The following is a 21,170-nucleotide window of genomic DNA, read 5'->3' as shown; positions in this document are numbered from 1 at the left end:
GCTGTTATTTATTTCTATGGCTCGTGCCTTAGGTTTCCTAACATATGCATAACGATGTATGAATTTCGGTACTATGTATTTCGGTAGCAAATTGTGCGCACTACATTGGAGCACATCTAATTTTTCGCTTAAAATTTCTGACTAATCTTGCAATTTGTTGGAAAGAACCAACATCTGAATAGAACTTTATTTATGCACATATTTGCATTTTATATACTATGTGTGTCTGTTTACTGGGCGTGTATTTGTATATGCCGCTATTTTTTGTGAGATAAAGACGCTGCATCCCAAAAAGGTCACATACCATTGTAGCTAAGAGTAGAACTCCATACCAGGACTTTCAGCTGTTCAGTGGCTTACAGCATGAAACACCAGATATGGAGTTCTACTCTAATAACCTATCTTGTTTTTATGTCGATATTGATTAATTTCGCTTTAGGCTCCACTGCTGAGGAAATTTGCAATAAGTGCCTAAAGGTATGCTGCCATTTTTATTGTAGAATCAAGTGCACACACACCTTATATCTAGACAGAAGATTTTTATAGCAAAATGGCTAAAATATGTACCATTAACCGGTAAGCAAAATGTATAAATTTGTTGTCGTTGTTGTTAAAGCATGCAAATTCCCCGAAGAGTTTTGGGGAGTGTTGCTGGAGTGACAATCCTTGGCCAGATATAAATCTGGGAATTGCTAATGAAAAACTTAGGTGAATATTTGGTTACTTAATTAATTTAGTTGATTTCAATGATTTGAAAGGTACTCGGCTGTAAAAAACTGTATTCGTAATCAGAATGCAATCGCAACCACAGCCGATATAGGAAACCTGACAGCTACTACGAAATGAATGTATATGTAGATGCTGTCTTTTGTCTATGCGAAAGAATTTTAAAAATTATGTATATGGGACGTTCCATGTCAAACTGCGATCCTTAAAAGACGTCATATCCGTAATCGCGCAATTAAATTTGTCATTCAGTTTCTTAAAACAGTTGCAAGTTATTTCAATGTTCAAAATGGCGGTTTCAGTATGGCGGAAGATTTTTTTTAATTTACCGGATTCATTTAAAGTTCATGACACGTGGGTTATCGATGCCACAGATTACTAAACTGAAGTCGGATTATAAAAATTCAAAATGGCGGACCAAATATGGCGTACAAAAAATTCAAAATCGTTTCAATTCGCTTAAAACTTTACAATTCAGGCTTCTCAAGGCCGCTGATTATGAATCTGAAATCAGATTTTAAAAATTCAAAACAGCGGATGCATATTTGGTCTACCATTTATCACGGAAAAGTTGGAATCGAACGTACGGACATGGCGTATGAGCAACATTCTCATCTCGTCATACGGGTAACTCATACGCCACGTATGTACGTTCGATTTAAACCTTTCCGTAATAAAGTGTAAGCCATTTTGAATTTTTAACATATGATTTCAGATTTATAATGAGCGGTCTTAAGAACCCCTAAATGTAAAGTTTTGCAGCTTTGCATTTCGGGGTTGCATCCTAGCAGACTAAATATAAGCTCATCTTCCAGAAAAGCGCACACATTCCGACAGCAACTCCTATGCCCTCCCTATTTGAAGAGATGGCCTCGAGGTTACCCTGCGTAGCTAATTCATCAGCCATGGAGTTCTCTGCAAGGTCATTGTGCCCTGGTCAGGCGTAGCCCAACTAGTTGCTATCGTACAATAAGCAATCTAATCGGTAATACACTGGTGTGTAGACACTCGACTGCCTCTTTAATATCGGCCACCTTCGCATGAAAAACGCTCGTATAGAGTCGAAGTTTGAAAAGTTTGCTAAGTGTCTATACGTCGGCTGGAAGGAACAACCCGAGCTCCTTAGCGTGATGACCGAGCGAACTGAGACAGCCTTCCTGCAATATCTACGAGCATGACACTAACTAGTTATGCCGCTGAGCTAGATTAAGAGAGATAGAGCAGGCATTTGAACGCATTCTAGTGAATTCTACCAGGCAATGACCGCATCTAATATACATAAAATTGGCTTGATTATGGAAGTTGGACATTTGGGCAATTTATGTATGTATATCTCCTTGCGGCCGCTGTGGTGTGGTGTTTAAAGTGCACTGTACCATTCCGCAGGGCTTGGGATCGAGCCCAGTTTTCGGCTAACCTCAAAAATTAAAGAAAAGGAAACGTTTTTTCTAATAGTGCTCACCCTTGGCAGGCAACGACAAAGCTCCGAGTGCATTTCTGACATGAAAAACAGCTTTTCATAAAAACTCAATAGCCAATCGGAATCGACAACATCAAGGCGCACGCCACAAATCGGAGGAGAATATCGGCCAAACACTGACATATTGTGATTGCAAATCTGTTATTATTATTATATCTCCCTGTGAATAGGACTAGCTCCACCTTCCTCAGATTAAATGGTGTCCGGTAACTTTCCTCTGACGATAAGTACTACGCCGTCAGCGAAGGCCGAGCCCAAATCAGCTCCTGCTTTTATTAATAAACGTTGTCAAGGGCTATTCTTCGCTTAATCTTCGGGCTGAAATTATTTGTGGATCCTAGGTACACAAAGTACTTCACAAGTTCATAGTGAGGTAGACCTGCCAACAGTGAGGTGTCACCCAACAACAAAGACAAGTGCCAGCATGTATTTCGCCTTGTCTTCGTTCACCGCGGCGATGGTTGAGGCCAGCTAGGTCTATGTCATAAGTGATTTTGCTGTATATATTTATATAGAGCCTCTGCGTTCAGTCATCACTCGTTTGAATTCGAAACTTCGACTCGGAGAAATACATACATACTTCCAAATTTGATCAACGCTGAATTTTGTGTTCAACACCACAATACACAGCCGTATTAGATTTATGGAGATGGCGATAGTTGACAAGAAGACGAAAAGAATTTCGTTCTATCTTCCACCAAAATCGCTTAAGCGGCTATGACGCCCATCGATAATATCAACATAATTACTTTAGCCTGAAGGAAATCAAATAGTTTAATGAATGAAAATCAATGAATGACAACTTTCTAATCATAGCTTTAGTGTTTTTAACAAGCTAAGCGACATGTAGCTACTCAACGCCCAATTCATTGGAACATCATATGTACAATTAATTAGTAGTGGTATATTAAGCGTTGACCAAAAATATATCACAGTACTTAGCTAGACATTAAAATTGAAAAGCAAAAGAAATTTAGTTGGACTGTTCAAGAGAAACGATACTGAAGTGTTTTGAAAAAATCTTGCAATAAATATGTTGAAGATATTTGCATCATTTTGGCTAGCTTTCAAAGAGACGGTCATGGAGTATTTACAAACTGCCAGTCTTAATGGATTTAGTTTACTTTACCTTATGAGAAGACACAAATATCAACGGTAAGTTAAGCAACATAAATATAAATGTCAGGAAGGACTAACTTTCCACAATAAACGCCATGGTGAATAGCATATCCAGGCAGCATTAGGACACTTAGACTAACGTAAAACGGCGGCGTCAATGCTAGTAGACAGTTGCAAAAGTGTACTGGACAAACTAAGAGCCCGTAACAAGGTTACCTAAGACCGGGCACAGGTCATAAGGGCTGTGATGCCAACGAAAATGCTGATACTCTCGTGAAAAATGCCGAGTCCAATTAGGTGTGTGTGGCTCTCTGCATCAGTATCAAGACAGAGGTTCCAAGAAAGTGAGAAAACACCCTTCAGTTACAGCCCAGCGGCATTTGTAACTTCATCTCGGAAATCCGGTATTTTAGACATTTTCCACTCTTATAAAAAAAATTGTATTGTTGACCAAGACCCTGAAAGCTTCACTTGTCATTTCCTATTGGCGTCAGTTGGCACAGAAGTAAACGACGCGTATGCTGTTTTGGACTCGGCCAAAATTGATAGGCAGTTAGAGCGCCAATAAAGAAGAAGAAACAGGATTTTTTTAAACCACTGCTTTATATTAAAGAACTAGTTGTTGAATTAATTACATTCCTTGTGAGGAATCGACCGACTTTTGTACAAAGTCGAAGTTTGAAAAAAAATGTGTTATCCTCTGTACGTACTTATAATATTTTTTTATGTATTTGGTAGATTTTTTTGGTCACTTTTCCTTTTGGCTGCTGTTAATTGCGCATGCTATGTTACAATGGTAAGCGTATCGGATATTTTAAGAAGCCCCACTGTCGTCACATTGGAAACCAATCAATACCTAGTCGAGAAAGTACCATTTCCAGCGGTGTCTATTTGCAGTGTCAACAAGTTGAGTCGAAGTGCAGTGAATGCATTTATAGAGGAAATGTAAGTAGAAAATTTGTGTGAGAAAGATGGTTATCCTACCTAATGAATTTTCATATTCGTATACATACATTAGACGTGATCAGTTCGATCCGCAGCTAACCCCAGAAATTTGGCTACAAAAAGTTAAATTATTAGCTGGCATCTTCGACAGCGGCTCTGTAGATTTTAAGGAAGCTGCTGAATTTCAAAAGAACTTTCTGGATAAACAAAAATATAATATAACAGAACTTTTAAAAAAGGTATGCTTTGGTTTTGTATTTGATCGCTAAGCCGTCCGATTTACATATATCAAATATAAACGCGATCTGTCACTTCAGGTCGAAAAAATTCTCTCACGGATAAAAAACATACCGTCCAGCTTGCAAAATGACACTCATTCAAATAACGACATGTCCCTTCTCTCAATTTGACAGGAAATATTTTTAAGTCATTGCAATAGAGCATCGCTATTAAGGTGGAAGAAATATCGTTTTGTGGAGGAAGAAATTCTCTACATAATTGCAGTAAAATGTACAATGTTGCGGCTAATCACTTTCACATAAGCAATTATTATTGTTTTCTTATTCAGTTAAGAGCGTGTCAGACGTAGCAACATTTTCAAGAGAAATTTTATTTTCACGTGTGAACAGCAAGAAACACCTCTTTGTCACTTTTCGAGTATCAGTTTCATGGCGCAATAAACCGGTGAAGTCTCATAAATAAAAGTTGCAAGGTGTGACCGCAACTGAGAGAGCGCAAATCGATAGCGAAAATATATCTCAAGTTGAAGGTGCTGCACTCGCAATTTTTATTTTTGCTGCAAGCGCTTTCAGTGCCATTCGAGTGTGCCGTGTGACACTGATCGCAAATTTTGGGAGAAATAATAAAGGTTAATTTTGAATACATTATCAAAAATGTTTGTAACTATTTGTTTTTTTTTTTCGGAATATAATTTTTAAGTTATTTTATTAATAACAGTAATAAAAAATTAATCTTTACATAAAAAATAAATTTAATTATAGCCAAAGGAAATAACCAACAAGCAGTAACGCGACTCACGGTTGCATTTTAGTATCGAGAAAGATTGCCAGAAATCCATTCGCTGTTTGAACAACCAAAAAACGTTTTCCGAAAATATTCCTGCAATTCGCTTTTCGGAAATAAAAAACCTCTTTCGAAAGCCACTTCACGTGCAAGGTGTGACTGCTCGTGAAACTGTTTTCCGAAATTTCACAATTAGACAGCCTTTTAGAAATATATTGCATTGCCGCGTCTAACACGCTCTTTAGATCAGTCGCGGTGATACATGGCGTATGAGTAACATTTTTTCCAGTTCATATTTCAGTCCCAAAAACCAAAAAAAAGAACGAATCATTGCAGCATATTCATATTCAATATAAAGTCGACTTTTAAGTTAGTGGAAGCTTTTTGGCATAAGTTTCAATGGATTAAAAAAAGCTGCAACTAACTTTAGACTTTATTTCGACCAGGAATATGCCTCTGTGAATTTAACAATCGATAACGCAAAAGTGCCTTGTCGCAGCGTAGTACTTCCCACTGAAATTATTTAGATAATTTTTCCTCTACAAAAAATAATGGCTGCATTTCTTTATTCATTCTGAACATTGTAAATAAACTTTTTTTGTTTACTTATTCTTTAGAACGTTCCTGATGATATGTTAACGTATATTTCAAACGCCTTCTGTTTATTCTGACTGGGCCAATAATATCGAAATCTATGGAGCAAACTCCGTCTGTTATTCACAGTGTATGCATGTAGATTTCGATATTAGATGCATATCGATGGCCCTCTGCAATAACGACACAATTCAAAATTCAAAAAATAAAATCCCTTACTACTGTTGAGTGGCCCGTGTCACTAATACTTATCTAATCTATGTCTAATCCTAACTAAAGTAAGTAGTAAGGACTACTGCAGAAATTAGTAAGGTTTAAGTAGACGTATATTAGACAAGTTTTAGAGACATAAGCCAGTTAACAGCAGTAAGGGATTTTATTTTTTGAATTATGAATTGTGTCATTATTGCAGAGGAAATGTATGTAGTTTCCTTTGATCTTAGGGACACATTTTAATTCAAAATAATTACTCTATTTTCTATTCACAGTTAGCTCCCAATTGCGATGACCTTATTTTGAAATGTCGTTGGGCAGGAAAAATGCAGGAATGCAGTGAACTTTTTGTTAAAAGTTTTACAGCGAATGGATATTGCTGCACATTCAATTATTTTCGTCCTGATTCTGGCAATGAAACGTAAGTAGTGTGTATAAAATTTTTGTTAGAAAGGCAATTTATTATTTAGCAGGAATATGGCTAAAGTAAGAACTCCCCACCGAGCTAAGCAACTATTTAGTAAATGTTTACGGAGCTGTTCCAAAGGTGGCAATAAATCTAGTACTTTTGCAGAGACAGTGTTGTACATTTTCTTCCATAAGAAGTATGTTCGACGTTTTTTTTTTTTTTTTATATGGAAGAAATGGCACAACACCGTCAGCGAAAAAAATTGCTAAATATCAACGGTAAGTCCTTGCTACTTCAAACTTGCACTTTATTATACTAAAACAAAAATGGCTAAAAAAGTGCATAGTGTTTTTTTTTAAATATTCCACTAAGTTTGAGACTTAGATTTAAACAGTTTTTGTCAAAGAATAAACTATTTAAACAGCTAATAATGTGCATATTTAGCATATTTGCAAGATACAATAAAAAGCTAAGGCACCCTGCAAAAAATAGGTGATTGTGTTTTTAAGTTTTCTACATATTTCTCTAAGCTTTAAAAGTTTGCGAAATACAACAATACAACACCTACGACAGCGTTGTGAATACCCTAAAAAAATAAATCCAGCTTTGGACGCTGGAAAAATAAAACAAAGCAAAGCCAAAATTATTAGAAGAGAAATTTTCAAAAATTATTTAATAATTTCCTTCATAAAAATGCTGAAAAAATTAACTACTGCTTCCGTGGATGTGCAAGGATACAACTATAAGAGACATCGCACTGGTTTTACCTTTAAATATTTGTATCATGGTGTTGCGTTTTTATATTTTTCGTTAAAACTTTGGCAATTACAGTCGGATCTGAATGTATGATATCGTCCATGTTTTTATCAGGTTTACCGCACTACCGTCGCCCGTATGCCAGAAACATGAGTGCGTAAAAATTAAAATTTTGAAAAATCAACTTTTTTTTACGAGACTTAACCCTACATTTATGCAATTGAAGTTGTAAAATATGTGGTTTCCGTGTACGCATGGTATTCTGGGTTTTGGTATAACATAGAACATCCAAAGGTTAATCAAGTCAACCAAATAACTCAAAACTGAAAAATTTCCACATTCATGCTTCTGACATGAGGGTGACGATATATCAAAACTGTCGCTCGAGGACAAATTTGTTTAATCCAAAGTTCATTGACCTCGAGTACACCGTTCTAGGTTAAAGAAAAAAAAATGATTTTTTTTTATAATTTCCTTGCAAAACCACTTTAAAGCGAACTTTTTTCTGTTGTCTTTCATTTTTCCAAAAGCCTTGCCAAAATCAAATACCCAAACGACGTTGGTACACCAGCGGAACTCACTCTACTTTTAAATACCTCCACAAAGGATTACTTCCTAACGGATCGCAGCTTTATTGGTTACACATTTCAAATATTTTACTTTGCCGACTTTCCTGACCCAACCAATGGCGGTAGTGTTAAGGAAGCATTTATATCTCCGGGTAGTGATATTGAATTCCGTATGAGTGCCTCTGTACAGACAGCCACAAGCGAGTTGGGTGTTTTTAATGTTAATCAAAGACGTTGCTTTCTATATGGTGAAGCATTGAACGAAGACACCGTAAGATACAGTTCAGACGAGTGCATGACACACTGCAAGATATCAGGGGTGTTGCGCTTATGCGGCTGCATACCGTATTACACGCCCGCAGACTTATTTAAAGCGGACAACAGCAACATATCACACTGCACACTTGCGCATTTAGAGTGTTTGGAGCGAAAAAAAGGTGAGCGCTAAAAAAGGGATTTGAAGCTTTAAAAATTTGTTTATGTCTTCTTCAGTCATACTACATACGTATAGCCTCTACTCGCCTTTCGGCGATGACAACGCTTCAAACCAAGCACTTGATTGCAGAAAATGTGTGCCCTTGTGTAATTTTAATACTTACACTTTACATAAAGTGATCGGCCCCCTTAAGGAGAATTATTTGTTACCGGCGAATAGGAGATTTCTTAAGATGATCCCCAATGACCAACCAAGCGACAAAAATTTTGAGTATTCCTACGAAAACTTGTAAGCAAACAATTAGAAAAGTGAATATTAGATGCCCGTAGATATTTTCTTTTCAGAGTGAGTTTAATAAGAAAATCTGAGGATGTGAGCCTTGTAAAATTATATTTCGACTCGATGTATGCTACGCAGTATTCGAAACGTTCTCTTTACACTTGGTATGAAATGTTATGTAAGTAAAATTTTCATGAATTATTGTAACTTAGTTAAAAATTATAGTGTATTTTTGTCTAAATTGCAGCAAATATTGGAGGAATTTTAGGCATTTTTATAGGTTGCTCACTCATAAGTGCATTTGAAGTATTCTATATTTTTGGCTTCAAGCTCATCGCAAAGTTTCGCAAGCACTATAAAGTTAAATCAGGTCAAAATAACCAAATCAAAATAAAAATAAGTATGTAAGTAATACGCTTTATCCCCAGTGTGCCCAACCGGGTACCGGTATTGTATCTAATAGCTTTTTTTCCTGGAATAAATTTTTAAAACCCTCCCGGGTCCCCACAAATTGATTGATTTTACATGGAAAAATGCATTTGAAATATTTTATATTTCTTTTCAGCCTTGGAAATTTTGAATTTGTAAAAATTTACACGAATAGTCCAACAGGGATACCTGGGTACCCACATACAAAATAGGCGGAAAGATGTATAAATTTAACAAATAATATTATAAATAACAATAAAAATTGTATCTAGTTTACTACAATAAAATGTTTCTTTTTTTACTTTTCAGGTAATAAAAATAAAAAATTATGAATTGTGAAAAATTGTAAATTTTCAAACAAAAATTTTATCTGTTATCTATATTCGTAAAGTTATTTTATCTGTTCAAAAAAACTGCACGAAACGTTTAAAAAAATATGTATAAAAACTTTACAAAAACACACAAAAATTCCCCAAGCCGCTCTCTTATTACGACTGCGCGGAGGTGCACCACAACACGTCCTGCTGCTCCAAGTAAACGATCGATACTAAAGTAAACTGGGCTCGAATCGTCACATACGATATCGTGTAAAAACACATTTTTCGGATTATGACATACGTGAACGTACTCTTTGCCCCATTCAGCTTATACTGCCTGACGTAATTTTCTTTTGTATCCGATCCGTGAACGGATGTTACGATTCGAGCCCTGAATAGAATACAGTGTTCTAGTATATGGGTGTTTCCATCGGAAGGTCTACCGCGACAAAAAAAAAACAATAAGTCAAACATATATCTTACGTATTTATGGGCCACTTTGTCTGCTTTTTAAAATATATACTGTAAGTGATGCTAGGGTCGACGTATTATCAAAAACCGTATTTATGGTCCGATTTGGTTCGAATATATATGTAGTTGAAACATAATAAATCACATATTTCCAAAAAATATACCCTGAATTGGCGCTTAAGTCAAAATTTAAAGTATAGATCGTCGTTTAAAGTACAAAACCACGTATCGTCGTACTGCAAAACCGCGTTACTGACATTTTTTGTCAAAAATGGGATTTGCTCAACGAAGCTCTTGGCTCAAGCCTTATCCATTCGTCCTGAAATATACTAGCCAAAAATGCGATTGCTTTATAAAAGAGAGAGCCATTTTGAAATATGAGTGTTTTTACGCTCTACAAAATAATTTATGCACCCTTTGTATTAAATTGATAAGCGGTTTTGTACTTTAAACGACGATATACTACATGCGAAGTCTGTAGTATTAAATGAAATTGCTTCAATTGTTTTGACAAACGTCACGTAAAAAATGGCGCGTTGTAGATTTCACGTGCTAAATTCGTCATTAAGCTAAACAAGTAATTTTTAGCAAAAAAAACCGACTTCAACTCTCATATAAAAAAATATATATATATATCTCATGATCCACTGATCGGATCTTAACCAGATTAGTAAGGGACCAAGGATTATCGAAATCGGTTGACGTGGTCCAAAGTTATGCGGTAAAAAAAAATAAAATAAATATTCCGACGAACTGATAACCTCCTCCTTTTTCGGAAGTCGGTTAAAAAAAAGAAGTGAATGCAAATTTTCCAGCATAAAAACTACCATTAAAAAGGCATTTTGGTTTTAAATATATTAAATTTCGCAGGCCTATATTGTTTAAGAAACCTTTTTTTAGGGAGGATGTTTGCCAAAAATTCTTTTGACTATGGAGACCGCCAAATACTATTTAAAAAAAACCAAAATAAAATACTTTGATTTTTCGGCACAGGAAACGGGTTTTTGTTAGATTTCAACTAAAATAAAATAGAACATATAATAAAACACTTGTTTGTCAATACTTTTTATCCCCATGGGCTTTATTAAACAAAAAAACTCTACCGCTTGCAATTTGATGCAATTATAGAACTATAATAATATGCATATTTGTGTATATATGTATGTATGTATGTATAAAAAGTGTATGCATTTCACAAGATTTCTTTTTGTTATTATTCGCTTTTTGACAGTTAATATGCAGCTTAAAAATTTATTCTCCAACTCAAATAAAATTTAGCCTTTTTTTCTTAATATTGCTTAAAATTCCTTTTAGCTAACATAATTTCGGTATTTTCGATTTTGTTTTGTATAACATTTTATTGTAAAAACCATTACTTACGAAGGCATAAATTGACAAGTCTTTTGAGTGGTTGCTATTTGCTCTAAGTTAACAACGTTTCAACAATAGAGAGAAGTAAAAAGTTGTATTTTAGTCTTGCTAACTACTAGTGGACGAGCGTTAAATAGGACGAGATGTCTCAATTTTTATATACACACGTATGTACATATGGACTGGTATAGGTGTATATAGTATTGTATAAGTACTTTAATTTACTAAAAGACTATAAGACACATGCAAATTGATGTTTTACTTTAGTTTTTTTCTCTTTAGTTAATTTTTTAGTCGCTATGTTTTAATTAAATATTTTTTTTTCTTTTAATGGACTTTCAAATTGTATGTGTATGAAAAAAATTTTTATTAATTTACTCTTTGGTAGGTTTAAAAAGTTATTTGCACACCAATTTTATTTAGAATATTCATTAAAATGTTTATATTGAGCAAATTTTTAGTAGTAAAGCTGTTTTCGTAATAAATTTTACTTATTTGTGAGAGTTTAGTTTTTGCTTTGTTGTCACACGTATGTACATATGTATGTTGTGATGAAATAAATGTTCTGAATAAGCCCCTACCTATTAAGTACCAGCATAGGGTGTGTTGGTGTGTTCAGAAATGCATCAGGCCAAAGCATCAGACGCTTTTATTTCTAAACTGTAATTGATGGAAGTGTCCAATATGCGCAACCACGGTTAAATGCCTCATTGAAACGTAATTACGTAAATAAGGCATTTCCATCAGTTGTAGTTTAGAAGTAAAAGATACTGATGATTTGGCTTGATGCATTTCTGACCGCACCCATAGTTGTCGTCTATACATTGGGCTTCGCTTGCTTATTTAGTGACTGTGCCTTAAGAATTTAGTACTAGCCATTCGAAGGTGAACGCCAAAATATTACGTATGTTTTTCTATTCGTTTTTACTACAAATTCATTTCAACGCTTAATAATATAGGCGACAGGAAGTATACATTTTTTCTTCTTGATATTTTGCAATACAACAATGTGTATAAGCATATAAAATTGGTGAGTGCGAAAATCTTATAAGTTGAGCCGAGGCTGTCAGAAACCCAACTTGAATATTACGGTAAAATAGTTAAACTGTATTTATTTTCTTCGCCTTGGCATTCAAGGTACATACATATGTATGTAAAGGTTTACGAAAAACAAAATACCCTCTACAATAAGCATTTATAGAATTTTAGAATCCAAACAAAAATTTTACACAAATTACATAAAATCACAATTTTTTCTTGGAATGTAAGTCTGATGCACAGTGTACACTGTCAGTTAATATGTATTTAAATTTAATTATATTTGAAACAATTACACATACAAAATAGCACGTTTAAAATAAACTGACAATTTAACATTAATTTAAATAGACAACTACAGTAAAACACGATTAAAAATACTAACAACACAAGTTTTTTCTCTGACGTTTTGCAGATATGTATGTATGTATATCTATGTGTATAAGTTCCTAATAATACAGTTTGTTTAGTTAAGTTGCGGCGACGTGCATAGTGTTTGAAAAGCAATTTGTAACAATTCCGCGAACCGTCGTTAAACGCATAAATAACTATTCACTTTACACAATTAATTTATACATAATTAAGTAGTACTAGTTACGAATGTAGAAATAAAAAATAAAACGTGAAGCATGAAAATTTGTGTGTATATGTCTTTTTTCGTATTTGTTATGCCTAAGATTTCTTAGATTTTTGTAGACTTGGATTTTTTTTTTTCAAATATATGTATTATGAATGCATGTATATATACTCCGCACTACTTCTTTGTTCGACTTTTAAAAGTTTCGTTTGCGCCCTTGCTCTAAAAACCCGGTCATTTCATTTCATTCTCAGTATTCAAATTTGTCCCTTTCCCTATTCCATTCAAAGATGTAGTACACCATCTTTTGACTCGCCGCCTCCAACAACTGTTGTTGAAGCTGTTGATGCCGTTTGGTGATGTTGTGACGTGATTATCAAAGCCGGTGAAGGCACAGTTGACTGTTGTTGAAGTTGTGGCTGCTGTGCAACGTTGTTGTGATCATCGAGTGTTACACCAGTCAGATCGACAACTTCGTCTTGGTCATCCTGTTCATTTTCATCAGATGTATTAGTCTGATTGGTATGATGTGAACCGCTAGATAGTTGACTGGTACGCGAGAAAGAACCGCGTCTTGGTGAGGTAAGCGTGCGCTGATTTGCCGGCTTAACTGTAATTATTAAATTGGAACTATTTGCTACCATCATATCGGTGACCTGTGAAAGTTAAGTTGATTAATATCCACAGGATATTGACAAACTTAAAGGAAAGGTAAATCGCACCTGATCTAGGGTTTTGCCAGCCACTTCAATACCATTCACTTCTATAACTTCGTCGTTAACTGCTAGGAGACCAGTACTCTCAGCAAGGCCACCAGGAACAAGCCGTGATATGAAGATACCAGGCTGTTTTTCTAAACCATTTGCCGTTACTCGCACCGACGTACCATCTCTGTGTAAATGAAAATAAAGGGAACGTTTATAGGAATTGTGTTCAACTAAAACTCTTTAACTGGAACCTTTCTTTATTTTTTAAAATTCGGTAATAGCGATATATGGGCATATCCCATTTTTTATTTGCTTGTATCTTTGTACTTAACTGTTTATACTTCCAAAACTTTTGTTGAATATAGCACCTTCGCAGCGCCTTGTAATAGTTGTGATATACATACGATCTTTCAGTTTCCTTCCTATTTTAAGCTTAGTTACGCGTGCGAATGTCGCGTTCGTAACCCAGGATATGCCCATATGTACAATTGGCTCACTTTAAACCAATCATAACAAAAACCTCCGATATTCATTTCCATTAAAATTAGGTTCAGGTTCAAATTAACGAGTTACGGCATATGTATATTAATACTCTAAACGCGTATGAAGATGATGTTATTGTATTGATTGAAACGGCTCCGATAAAAATATAATTATCTCACAAATTAACACAAATGTAAGTAATAAAGTATTACCACCTTCCGACGAAGGTATGAAAAACTGTTAGACCGAAACCAGAATACTCGCGGGCAATTGAAACGTGATTCAAAATAATTTTCATATATACATATGTATGTACACGTGTACATATATGTATAACCACTGAAATGCTTTTTGATTGTGTGTTATTATAAGTTTTAGAAAATATAACTATTATTCTGTTATTTTATTTTTCTAGTTTTATCTTTCTTTTTTGTACTGTAAAAGATCTCTTTCTGTATGATATGAATTGATATGATATATTGCTTAGTTAGGATTTTTTTAACAAATATATAAGGACCCATAATCATATGTAATTAACTATATACTCTCAACCTTGAATCTGGCATTAAAAAGGTTACAATGGTCTATGCACAGCTATAAGTTCAACGTTAATAAATATAAGTTTAACCTTTCGTAAATATGTACATATGTATGTACATATTTATATAGTGTAAATCGATTTTGCTTTTGGAAATGCCTACTTAAAGGGGCGTATGAAATTTACATTAATGTAAGAACAATTTAACTAATTCTCTTGCTTTGTAGATCAATGCTTCTTAATTACTCATAAAAACATACCAACATACCTTATATAGAAACCCAATGGCTTATCGCTTCCGTGTTTTAACAATCGTACCCGACGATGTGTCTCTGGTACTATATCCACATCAATTATAGCTGATACTTGACGAAAATCATGCGGTATTGAAATAGTTGGTGCCTTTGCCTTAACTGGCGTTTGACCTAATATGCTGCTGATTAGATTGTTACGTGGCTTCATTGTGCCAAAACCGGGAAACTCCTCCAAATCATCTAAAACCGTAAGAATTATGTGAAAATAATGTACAACATTCAAATATACACTCACCTTTACGTTGCACAATGATGCGCAACAATGGCCTTGCAATTTTCAACGCTCTGCCGAAGTTATCGTCATTATTAATTGGCAACAGGTCATTGTCACGTGGATCAATATATAAAATAATAAATTGTATGGTTTGCAGTCTATGCAGTTTTTCAATGAGGGCAGAAAAATCCTCAAAATTTTGTATATCTCCATGACGTTTAAAGCTCCAACGACGAAATTCTGCGTCAAACTAAGAAAGAATAAATATAATAATTAGTAAAGTAAAATACATTACATAGGCACCTATTATACTTTTGAAAAGTATGTTTCGTTTTCTTCGAAAATATTAGGATTTATGTATATTAGTTCCTATTTGAAGTAGTAATATCTAATAAGGGCACAACCTCTTTAGGAATTTGCTGATGACACGATTTGAATAAATTACTTAGGAATGTAAAATGAATTCTGGGCTGGAACCTACACTCCCCCACAACACGCAGTGACAAGTGCATATGTATGTAGATATAAATATGTATATATGGGTGTAAGAAAAACGTACATATATACACATAGATATACATATAAAGTGCACCTACGGAATGTTGCCAGCACGAGTACGGCAATGAAAACTATCTTATCCAATCGAGGTCATGGGCCACACTATATACATGAATATGTACGCTTTTTCCAATCCACTTCAAATGCTAGGGAGTGTTGATGCACTTTCACATTTCAACTTCAGACGCCCATCAAAATACCCATATCAAAGTCATAGTAAAAAAATAAGATACGGAAATAAATTAATAAACCTACATGAATTTAATAACTTGTAAGGAGAATAAGGTGGCCGGTATCAAGGGTCGCTATCATAAATACATTTGTACATATATAAATGCTGTATTTAGTAAATGTATTGTATGTACATATGTAGTGTGATTTTCAATGTTAGGCCTAATTGCGGCATGCTGCAACGAGCCTAGCCCAGCTTAGCGGTAAGCTAGTGGGAACTAGCGACGGTGGCGGTATGAAAGCTGGCAAAGGCACCGCTATGAATCACACTGCCATGTCGGTGAACAATTCCTGTGGAGCTATTTTTTAATAGATTTATTTAGACTTAACATATCTCTTTTGTAATTCATACCACTAACTTAAATCGTATGCAACTCACGGGAGGCAATTGTTTTTTTTTCTTTTTGTAAATTTGATTAATTCACCTTTGATTTCACTTCGATAAGATTTGTTTCTGCGGTGGCCATCGAATTCGTTTTATTTTTCGACATTTTGGTTTTATAACATTAAAATGCCAATACACCAACTCGAAACTTGCGTTATTTTTCCCTTTTTTATTGTTATTCAAGCAATTTTTCACAAAACTAACAGAAAATCTAAAATTGGCTAAAATTATAAAAGAACGAAAGGCAAAGTAATTCAACAACAAAAAATAAAAGGCAGGGATGTAATACGCATACAAGGCAAATTGTAAAAGATTTTGGAAGCCCTATTGCGAATGTTCAAGCCATGCTATTGTGAACGTTGCCTTTCCATGAAGCAAAAATACCAAGGGCCTTGTTTCTTTTCTTTTCTAGCAGATAATTATCAGGAAGAATGGGAAAATTGAGAATTACGCTCACAGAGAGCGAAATAAAAAAATAGTAAAGAAACGCAAAACTAGCAGAACAGACCAGAGAACATTTGACTATTGAAACTACATATTTGGCGCGAATTTTTTTTATCCATTTTGACTGCTGGTTTCTGCTAATAAAAATTTTACTAGCCGAAATTAGCAGGAGAGCCAAAAAATAAAAGCGTAAGAACGAGAGAGCTGCTAGGTTCTGGTAGTTTTTTGGGTTAAAGCTGAAATTAGTCACGAACGTAAACCTACCGGTACGTAAAGCCGAGTCAGCTGACACGATCTGTCTTACCAAAGCGCCATGTAAATGAAAATTCAACACCGCAGAATTTTTCTGTAGTTGTAGCCAGTAGCGCAGAAATCTGCGGAATTTAGATTTTTCCGTGTCAGCTGATTTATTCCTTCTATAGATGGTTGCCAAATATATAAGTAAACAAAAATGGATGCTAGCAAGTAAAGAGGTTCCTAAAGGCATTTTTAATAAAATATTAAGTTAAAATATATTTAAATTGCTTAATATAGCAGAAAAATGTGATCACGGGGGCACAGAGAAGAAACATAACTTTTCCTTAAGATGTGAGACTACCAAGCACAACAAATTTGACGGCTGATAATCTGAGATTTGCCCGTGTAAACGGGGTGATTCAAAAACGAGCTTTGAATGGGCCTGAGCACACTAGCCCGCTCAGTTGGACTGAGCAGTCCACCACTCGAACGCACACTGTCTGCACATGTTGTCTGTGTGTGCGTGTCAGTCCACCGTCAATTCGCGATTTTCGCGGACTGAAATGAGCGAGGTAAACTCGAACTCTCTTCCCCCTCTTATCCACACAAAACCGGTTTTAGGCGGACTGAGCAGCCCAGTGTGCGGAGTCCCATTGAGATAGTACTTATTGGCAGAGAACTTAAAGTAAATTTACGTTCTCTGTTATTGGTCTTACATCACACCCGGTTTACATAATTCAGGAACTTGAAAGAAATTCTCGCCCATTATCTTTTGTTTTCTATTTGCTTTTACACGCTTCAATTCTGCTGAACAAGTTTTTGGTCCAAGGCCAATTTATACAAGGTGGTGTTGGCAGAACAAAAACAAAAATTACAATAACAAATTATTCGCACATTGACAATCAGTACAAAACAAAATTAAAACAAACACATAATTTTGACAAAACGTAAAAATTCGACGTGAAATCAGCGAATCCCGTAACACTACCTTGTATATGTATATTCGCCTTGTTTTGGTCCTTTAAATGGAAAACAACGAAAATGTCAAAAACAAAGCAAGAAAGTTGAAACGACTTGATGATACAGACGCATGTGCACTCGTCCCTTTTTTTCTCACCCCCTTGCGAGCAGAATTGATTTCAATACTTGAACTGTGTAAAAGCTGTCTCACAGCTGACGTTATCGATAGTCTTAAAACATCGCTAGTATTTTTTTAAAACACAAACTATTGATATATCGATAGTATTGTCGATATTTCCATCTCTACTTTTCATGCTAGCAACGTTTTGCAAGATTTATTTAAGTTTTTATTTAATCGGTACAAATTATTAATAAAAATGGATGTTCGGCCAAATCAAACCATTTACATTAATAATCTTAACGAAAAGATTAAGAAGGAAGAGCTCAAAAAGTCCTTATATGCGATTTTCTCTCAATTCGGACAGATTCTCGATATTGTGGCGCTAAAAACGCTTAAAATGCGGGGCCAAGCGTTTGTGATTTTCAAGGAAATTGGAAGTGCTTCGAATGCGCTGCGTACTATGCAGGGATTTCCATTCTATGATAAACCAATGCGCATCGCTTATTCTAAGACGGATAGTGATATAGTGGCCAAGATAAAGGGTACATTTAAGGAGCGTCCGAAAAAGGTTAAGCCACCGAAGCCGGTACAAGCCACTGAGGATAAGAAGTACATAAACACGATTTTAATGCTAAATTATATAATATTACACATTTTTATGTATTATTTTGTTGCAGGGATAAGAAGAAGAAGGCGTCTAATGCTGAGAACACTAATCCTAACACACAAACTGAGCAACCACCAAATCAAATTCTTTTCCTCACCAACTTGCCGGAAGAAACAAATGAGATGATGCTTTCTATGCTGTTCAATCAATTCCCAGGTTTCAAGGAAGTGCGTTTAGTGCCGAACCGGCACGATATTGCTTTTGTAGAATTCGCCACTGAATTACAGAGTAATGCTGCGAAGGAAGCACTACAGGGCTTCAAGATAACACCGTCACACGCTATGAAAATCACTTTTGCCAAAAAGTGAGAAGTTCTTCACATTACTAAAGTGTTTGGAGGTATCTACACGATCTACATATATATTTAAATTTAACATAGCACTAGCTTTTTTAATTTATGTGCCCTTACACGGAGTGCTCTAGCATATGTATTTTCTCTCCTGATGTCCACAACACATTTACGATTCAACAACATAAAATTACGTTTATTTTATCATGTAAGACCTTTTTAACCCGTGTGTAAATATCATTCAGCACAATACCGAGTGAGGGCTAATATTCGGCTTGGTCAAAGCTAACATTCTCACATTGTTTTTCTCTAAAACAATGTACCTTCTAATGTACAATATTTCATATGGAAATAAAGTGCATGCCATATTTGGCAGAGAAAAAAGTAATTGAATATCTTTAATAATTGAAGCGTTTGAAGCATTTAATATGATAGCATGGTTTACTGATTTCAATGAAACAAGTCTTTTGTTATGGCTGCTTAGTCAAGAGCTGGGTGCTCCTCTTCCACTGCCTGCTCGGCTTCAGCAATCTCTGGCATATTTTCTACAGGTACAGGCTCGCCTACGTATTTTTCCATGTTTTTAACAAGTTTCTCGGAGTTCCCGCCTACAAACACGTCAATTATATGTTTGCCCTTGATAAAGACGAAAGTCGGCATGCTGGTAACATTGTATTCGAGCGCAATTTCTTCGCAATCGTCCACGTTGACTTTCAATACAACTGCTTTATCGGAATAATGTGCTGCTAACTCTTCCAATTTTGGGCTAATAATCTTACAGGGCCCACACCAATTTGCAAAAAAGTCAATGACCACCAGCAGGCCGGAAGCATTGGCTTCTTCTATTTTCTCATCTAGATCCTCTTTATTTTGAATTATGTATACCATGATATTGCAGATTACAACAGAAAAATTATGAAATTGATTAGCTTTTTTATATTATTGTTTTTTTTGAACACAAAAGTCTAATTTTGAATATTTTCTTTTATTTCTTTAACAGTAAAATCACAACAGTTTGACTGCGAATTGAAACGGGAAATTTTTTTTTCTGCAAAGTGTTGTAATCACAGTTTTACTACATGATCATGGTTTTACTATATCGAAATAATCTCATAAGCAGATATGTAAATAAATATTAATTTTATCGACCTAGATTCCTGGCTCCGCTGTAAGGCTATTTGTCTCTTCTATGCCGTTCGTCGGCTCTCCGACATACTTTTTAATAGTGTTAATTAGTTTTTCTTCATTACTCCCAGCAAACTTTTCCAATATTTGGTTTTCTTTCATCAATAAAAACGATGGCATCATACTGACGTCATTATCAATCGCTATTTGCTCGCAGTCGTCAATATTAACTTTTGCAATGATCAATTTGCCATTATACGTATTTGCTAGTTCTTCAAGTTTTCTATTAATTAACATACAAGCTCCGCACCAAGGTGCAAAAAATTCGACCAATAGATGTTTTCGTCCAACTTCGTTTAATAGTTGGGCATAGGTGGCGCATTCTGATATGATTATTAACTTATTTACTCCGTCGATAAAAATTGGCGGTTGAGGTATTGGAGGTGGTGAGGTTTTTTGAGAAGATGCTGAGGCAGGTCCTACTTGCGTGGCGGGTACTGGTGGAGATGATGCTGCTGCGCTTGGCGCTGTGCCACCTGTTGTCGCTGGTGCAGGCACAATTTGAGGGGGTGAAGCTGTTGGTGGTGCACTCTGAACTGTTGCCGCGGGTGGGAGAACTCTTGTTGAGTTACGGTTTGGCCCTGCAACCCGAGGTGGTGCTGCTGAAGCTGGTACGGGGGTACTTTGAGAGGGAGAAGCCGTTGCTTGTACATTTGGAACTGGTGCTGCAGAAGAGCGAGTTATTGCAGCGTTTGCATTTGGTGGCGCAGGCCGAGAAGACATGCTATTCAAACGTAAATTTTTAATAAAAATCACATACAAAATTTTGGTTTTTGAATTTGACTAAAAAAAATGTTTTCCAATAATAATGATCGTGATCTCTATAGATACAGTGCCGGTCATAAGTATTGTCACATGGAATTTTTCGCAGCGCATGCAAAGTTTTTTATTCGAATTTCTAACTTTGAATACTTTGCGAAAAATTCTCTGTCCCAATACTTTTATTCGGCTCTTGTACATATACAGTATCGGTCATATCTATAGCACGCCATTTCAAAGTTATATTGTGTGCAACTTATGTTTATTTATTTATTTTTGAGAATTTTCAATTAAAATACAGTTCTTTCTCTAACAAACCCCATATA

At 35.3% G+C, this 21,170-nt stretch overlaps 6 protein-coding genes across 6 annotated transcripts in view; 3 read left to right on the top strand and 3 right to left on the bottom strand.

Annotated features, from left to right (window-relative positions):
* Positions 1 to 4,029: 4,029 nt before the first annotated feature.
* LOC118752976 lies at positions 4,030 to 4,539 on the top strand. The gene is made up of 2 exons (XM_036487823.1): positions 4,030 to 4,270; positions 4,344 to 4,539. The coding sequence occupies exons 1-2, from the start codon at positions 4,119 to 4,121 to the stop codon at positions 4,537 to 4,539; spliced, it is 348 nt and encodes a 115-aa protein (XP_036343716.1). The 5' UTR covers positions 4,030 to 4,118.
* A 1,887-nt stretch (positions 4,540 to 6,426) lies between these two features.
* On the top strand, positions 6,427 to 9,075 carry LOC118752968 (pickpocket protein 28-like). Its single transcript, XM_036487816.1, has 5 exons — positions 6,427 to 6,521; positions 7,796 to 8,271; positions 8,327 to 8,558; positions 8,615 to 8,727; positions 8,797 to 9,075. Exons 1-5 carry the CDS (start codon positions 6,427 to 6,429, stop codon positions 8,955 to 8,957), a joined length of 1,077 nt encoding a protein of 358 aa, XP_036343709.1. The 3' UTR covers positions 8,958 to 9,075.
* A 1,751-nt stretch (positions 9,076 to 10,826) lies between these two features.
* LOC118733438 (partitioning defective protein 6) lies at positions 10,827 to 16,455 on the bottom strand. Its single transcript, XM_036462820.1, has 5 exons — positions 16,223 to 16,455; positions 15,030 to 15,258; positions 14,749 to 14,974; positions 13,475 to 13,643; positions 10,827 to 13,408 (listed from the first exon to the last, which is right to left on the bottom strand). The coding sequence occupies exons 1-5, from the start codon at positions 16,286 to 16,288 to the stop codon at positions 13,037 to 13,039; spliced, it is 1,062 nt and encodes a 353-aa protein (XP_036318713.1). The 5' UTR covers positions 16,289 to 16,455; the 3' UTR covers positions 10,827 to 13,036.
* A 1,653-nt stretch (positions 16,456 to 18,108) lies between these two features.
* Positions 18,109 to 19,288, top strand: LOC118733440 (U1 small nuclear ribonucleoprotein A). Its single transcript, XM_036462823.1, has 2 exons — positions 18,109 to 18,553; positions 18,622 to 19,288. Exons 1-2 carry the CDS (start codon positions 18,201 to 18,203, stop codon positions 18,917 to 18,919), a joined length of 651 nt encoding a protein of 216 aa, XP_036318716.1. The 5' UTR covers positions 18,109 to 18,200; the 3' UTR covers positions 18,920 to 19,288.
* LOC118733441 (thioredoxin-2) lies at positions 19,100 to 19,846 on the bottom strand. Its single transcript, XM_036462824.1, has one exon. The coding sequence runs from the start codon at positions 19,786 to 19,788 to the stop codon at positions 19,381 to 19,383; it is 408 nt and encodes a 135-aa protein (XP_036318717.1). The 5' UTR covers positions 19,789 to 19,846; the 3' UTR covers positions 19,100 to 19,380.
* Positions 19,847 to 20,044: 198 nt separating this feature from the next.
* Positions 20,045 to 21,170, bottom strand: part of LOC118733439 (thioredoxin M5, chloroplastic-like) — a 21,989-nt gene continuing 20,863 nt past the window's right edge. The window contains exon 2 of the mRNA XM_036462821.1: positions 20,045 to 20,809. Within this exon, the coding sequence (XP_036318714.1) occupies positions 20,050 to 20,809 (760 nt within the window). The 3' untranslated portion in view covers positions 20,045 to 20,049. The remainder of the gene's footprint in view (positions 20,810 to 21,170) is intronic.

Source organism: Rhagoletis pomonella, unplaced genomic scaffold (genome assembly GCF_013731165.1).
Source record: "Rhagoletis pomonella isolate Grant_MI unplaced genomic scaffold, Rhpom_1.0 Rhpom_scaffold_00002, whole genome shotgun sequence".
In the NCBI taxonomy this organism is placed as follows: Eukaryota; Metazoa; Arthropoda; class Insecta; order Diptera; family Tephritidae; genus Rhagoletis; species Rhagoletis pomonella.
This window is presented reverse-complemented; position numbering and strand designations above follow the sequence as displayed.

Excerpts from the sequence above, each read along its gene's own strand:
- LOC118733441 (XM_036462824.1), bottom strand. The coding sequence starts at position 19,788 with ATGGTATACATAATTCAAAATAAAGAGGATCTAGATGAGAAAATAGAA.
- LOC118752976 (XM_036487823.1), top strand. The coding sequence starts at position 4,119 with ATGGTAAGCGTATCGGATATTTTAAGAAGCCCCACTGTCGTCACATTG. Across the intron at positions 4,271-4,343 it reads AATGCATTTATAGAGGAAAT|ACGTGATCAGTTCGATCCGC; the intron begins GTAAGTAGAAAA and ends TACATACATTAG.
- LOC118733438 (XM_036462820.1), bottom strand. The coding sequence starts at position 16,288 with ATGTCGAAAAATAAAACGAATTCGATGGCCACCGCAGAAACAAATCTT. Across the intron at positions 15,259-16,222 it reads TTATCGAAGTGAAATCAAAG|TTTGACGCAGAATTTCGTCG; the intron begins GTGAATTAATCA and ends ATTCTTTCTTAG. Across the intron at positions 14,975-15,029 it reads CATCATTGTGCAACGTAAAG|ATGATTTGGAGGAGTTTCCC; the intron begins GTGAGTGTATAT and ends TTACGGTTTTAG.
- LOC118733440 (XM_036462823.1), top strand. The coding sequence starts at position 18,201 with ATGGATGTTCGGCCAAATCAAACCATTTACATTAATAATCTTAACGAA. Across the intron at positions 18,554-18,621 it reads CAAGCCACTGAGGATAAGAA|GGATAAGAAGAAGAAGGCGT; the intron begins GTACATAAACAC and ends ATTTTGTTGCAG.
- LOC118752968 (XM_036487816.1), top strand. The coding sequence starts at position 6,427 with ATGCAGGAATGCAGTGAACTTTTTGTTAAAAGTTTTACAGCGAATGGA. Across the intron at positions 8,559-8,614 it reads GAGTATTCCTACGAAAACTT|AGTGAGTTTAATAAGAAAAT; the intron begins GTAAGCAAACAA and ends TTTTCTTTTCAG. Across the intron at positions 8,728-8,796 it reads CACTTGGTATGAAATGTTAT|CAAATATTGGAGGAATTTTA; the intron begins GTAAGTAAAATT and ends TCTAAATTGCAG.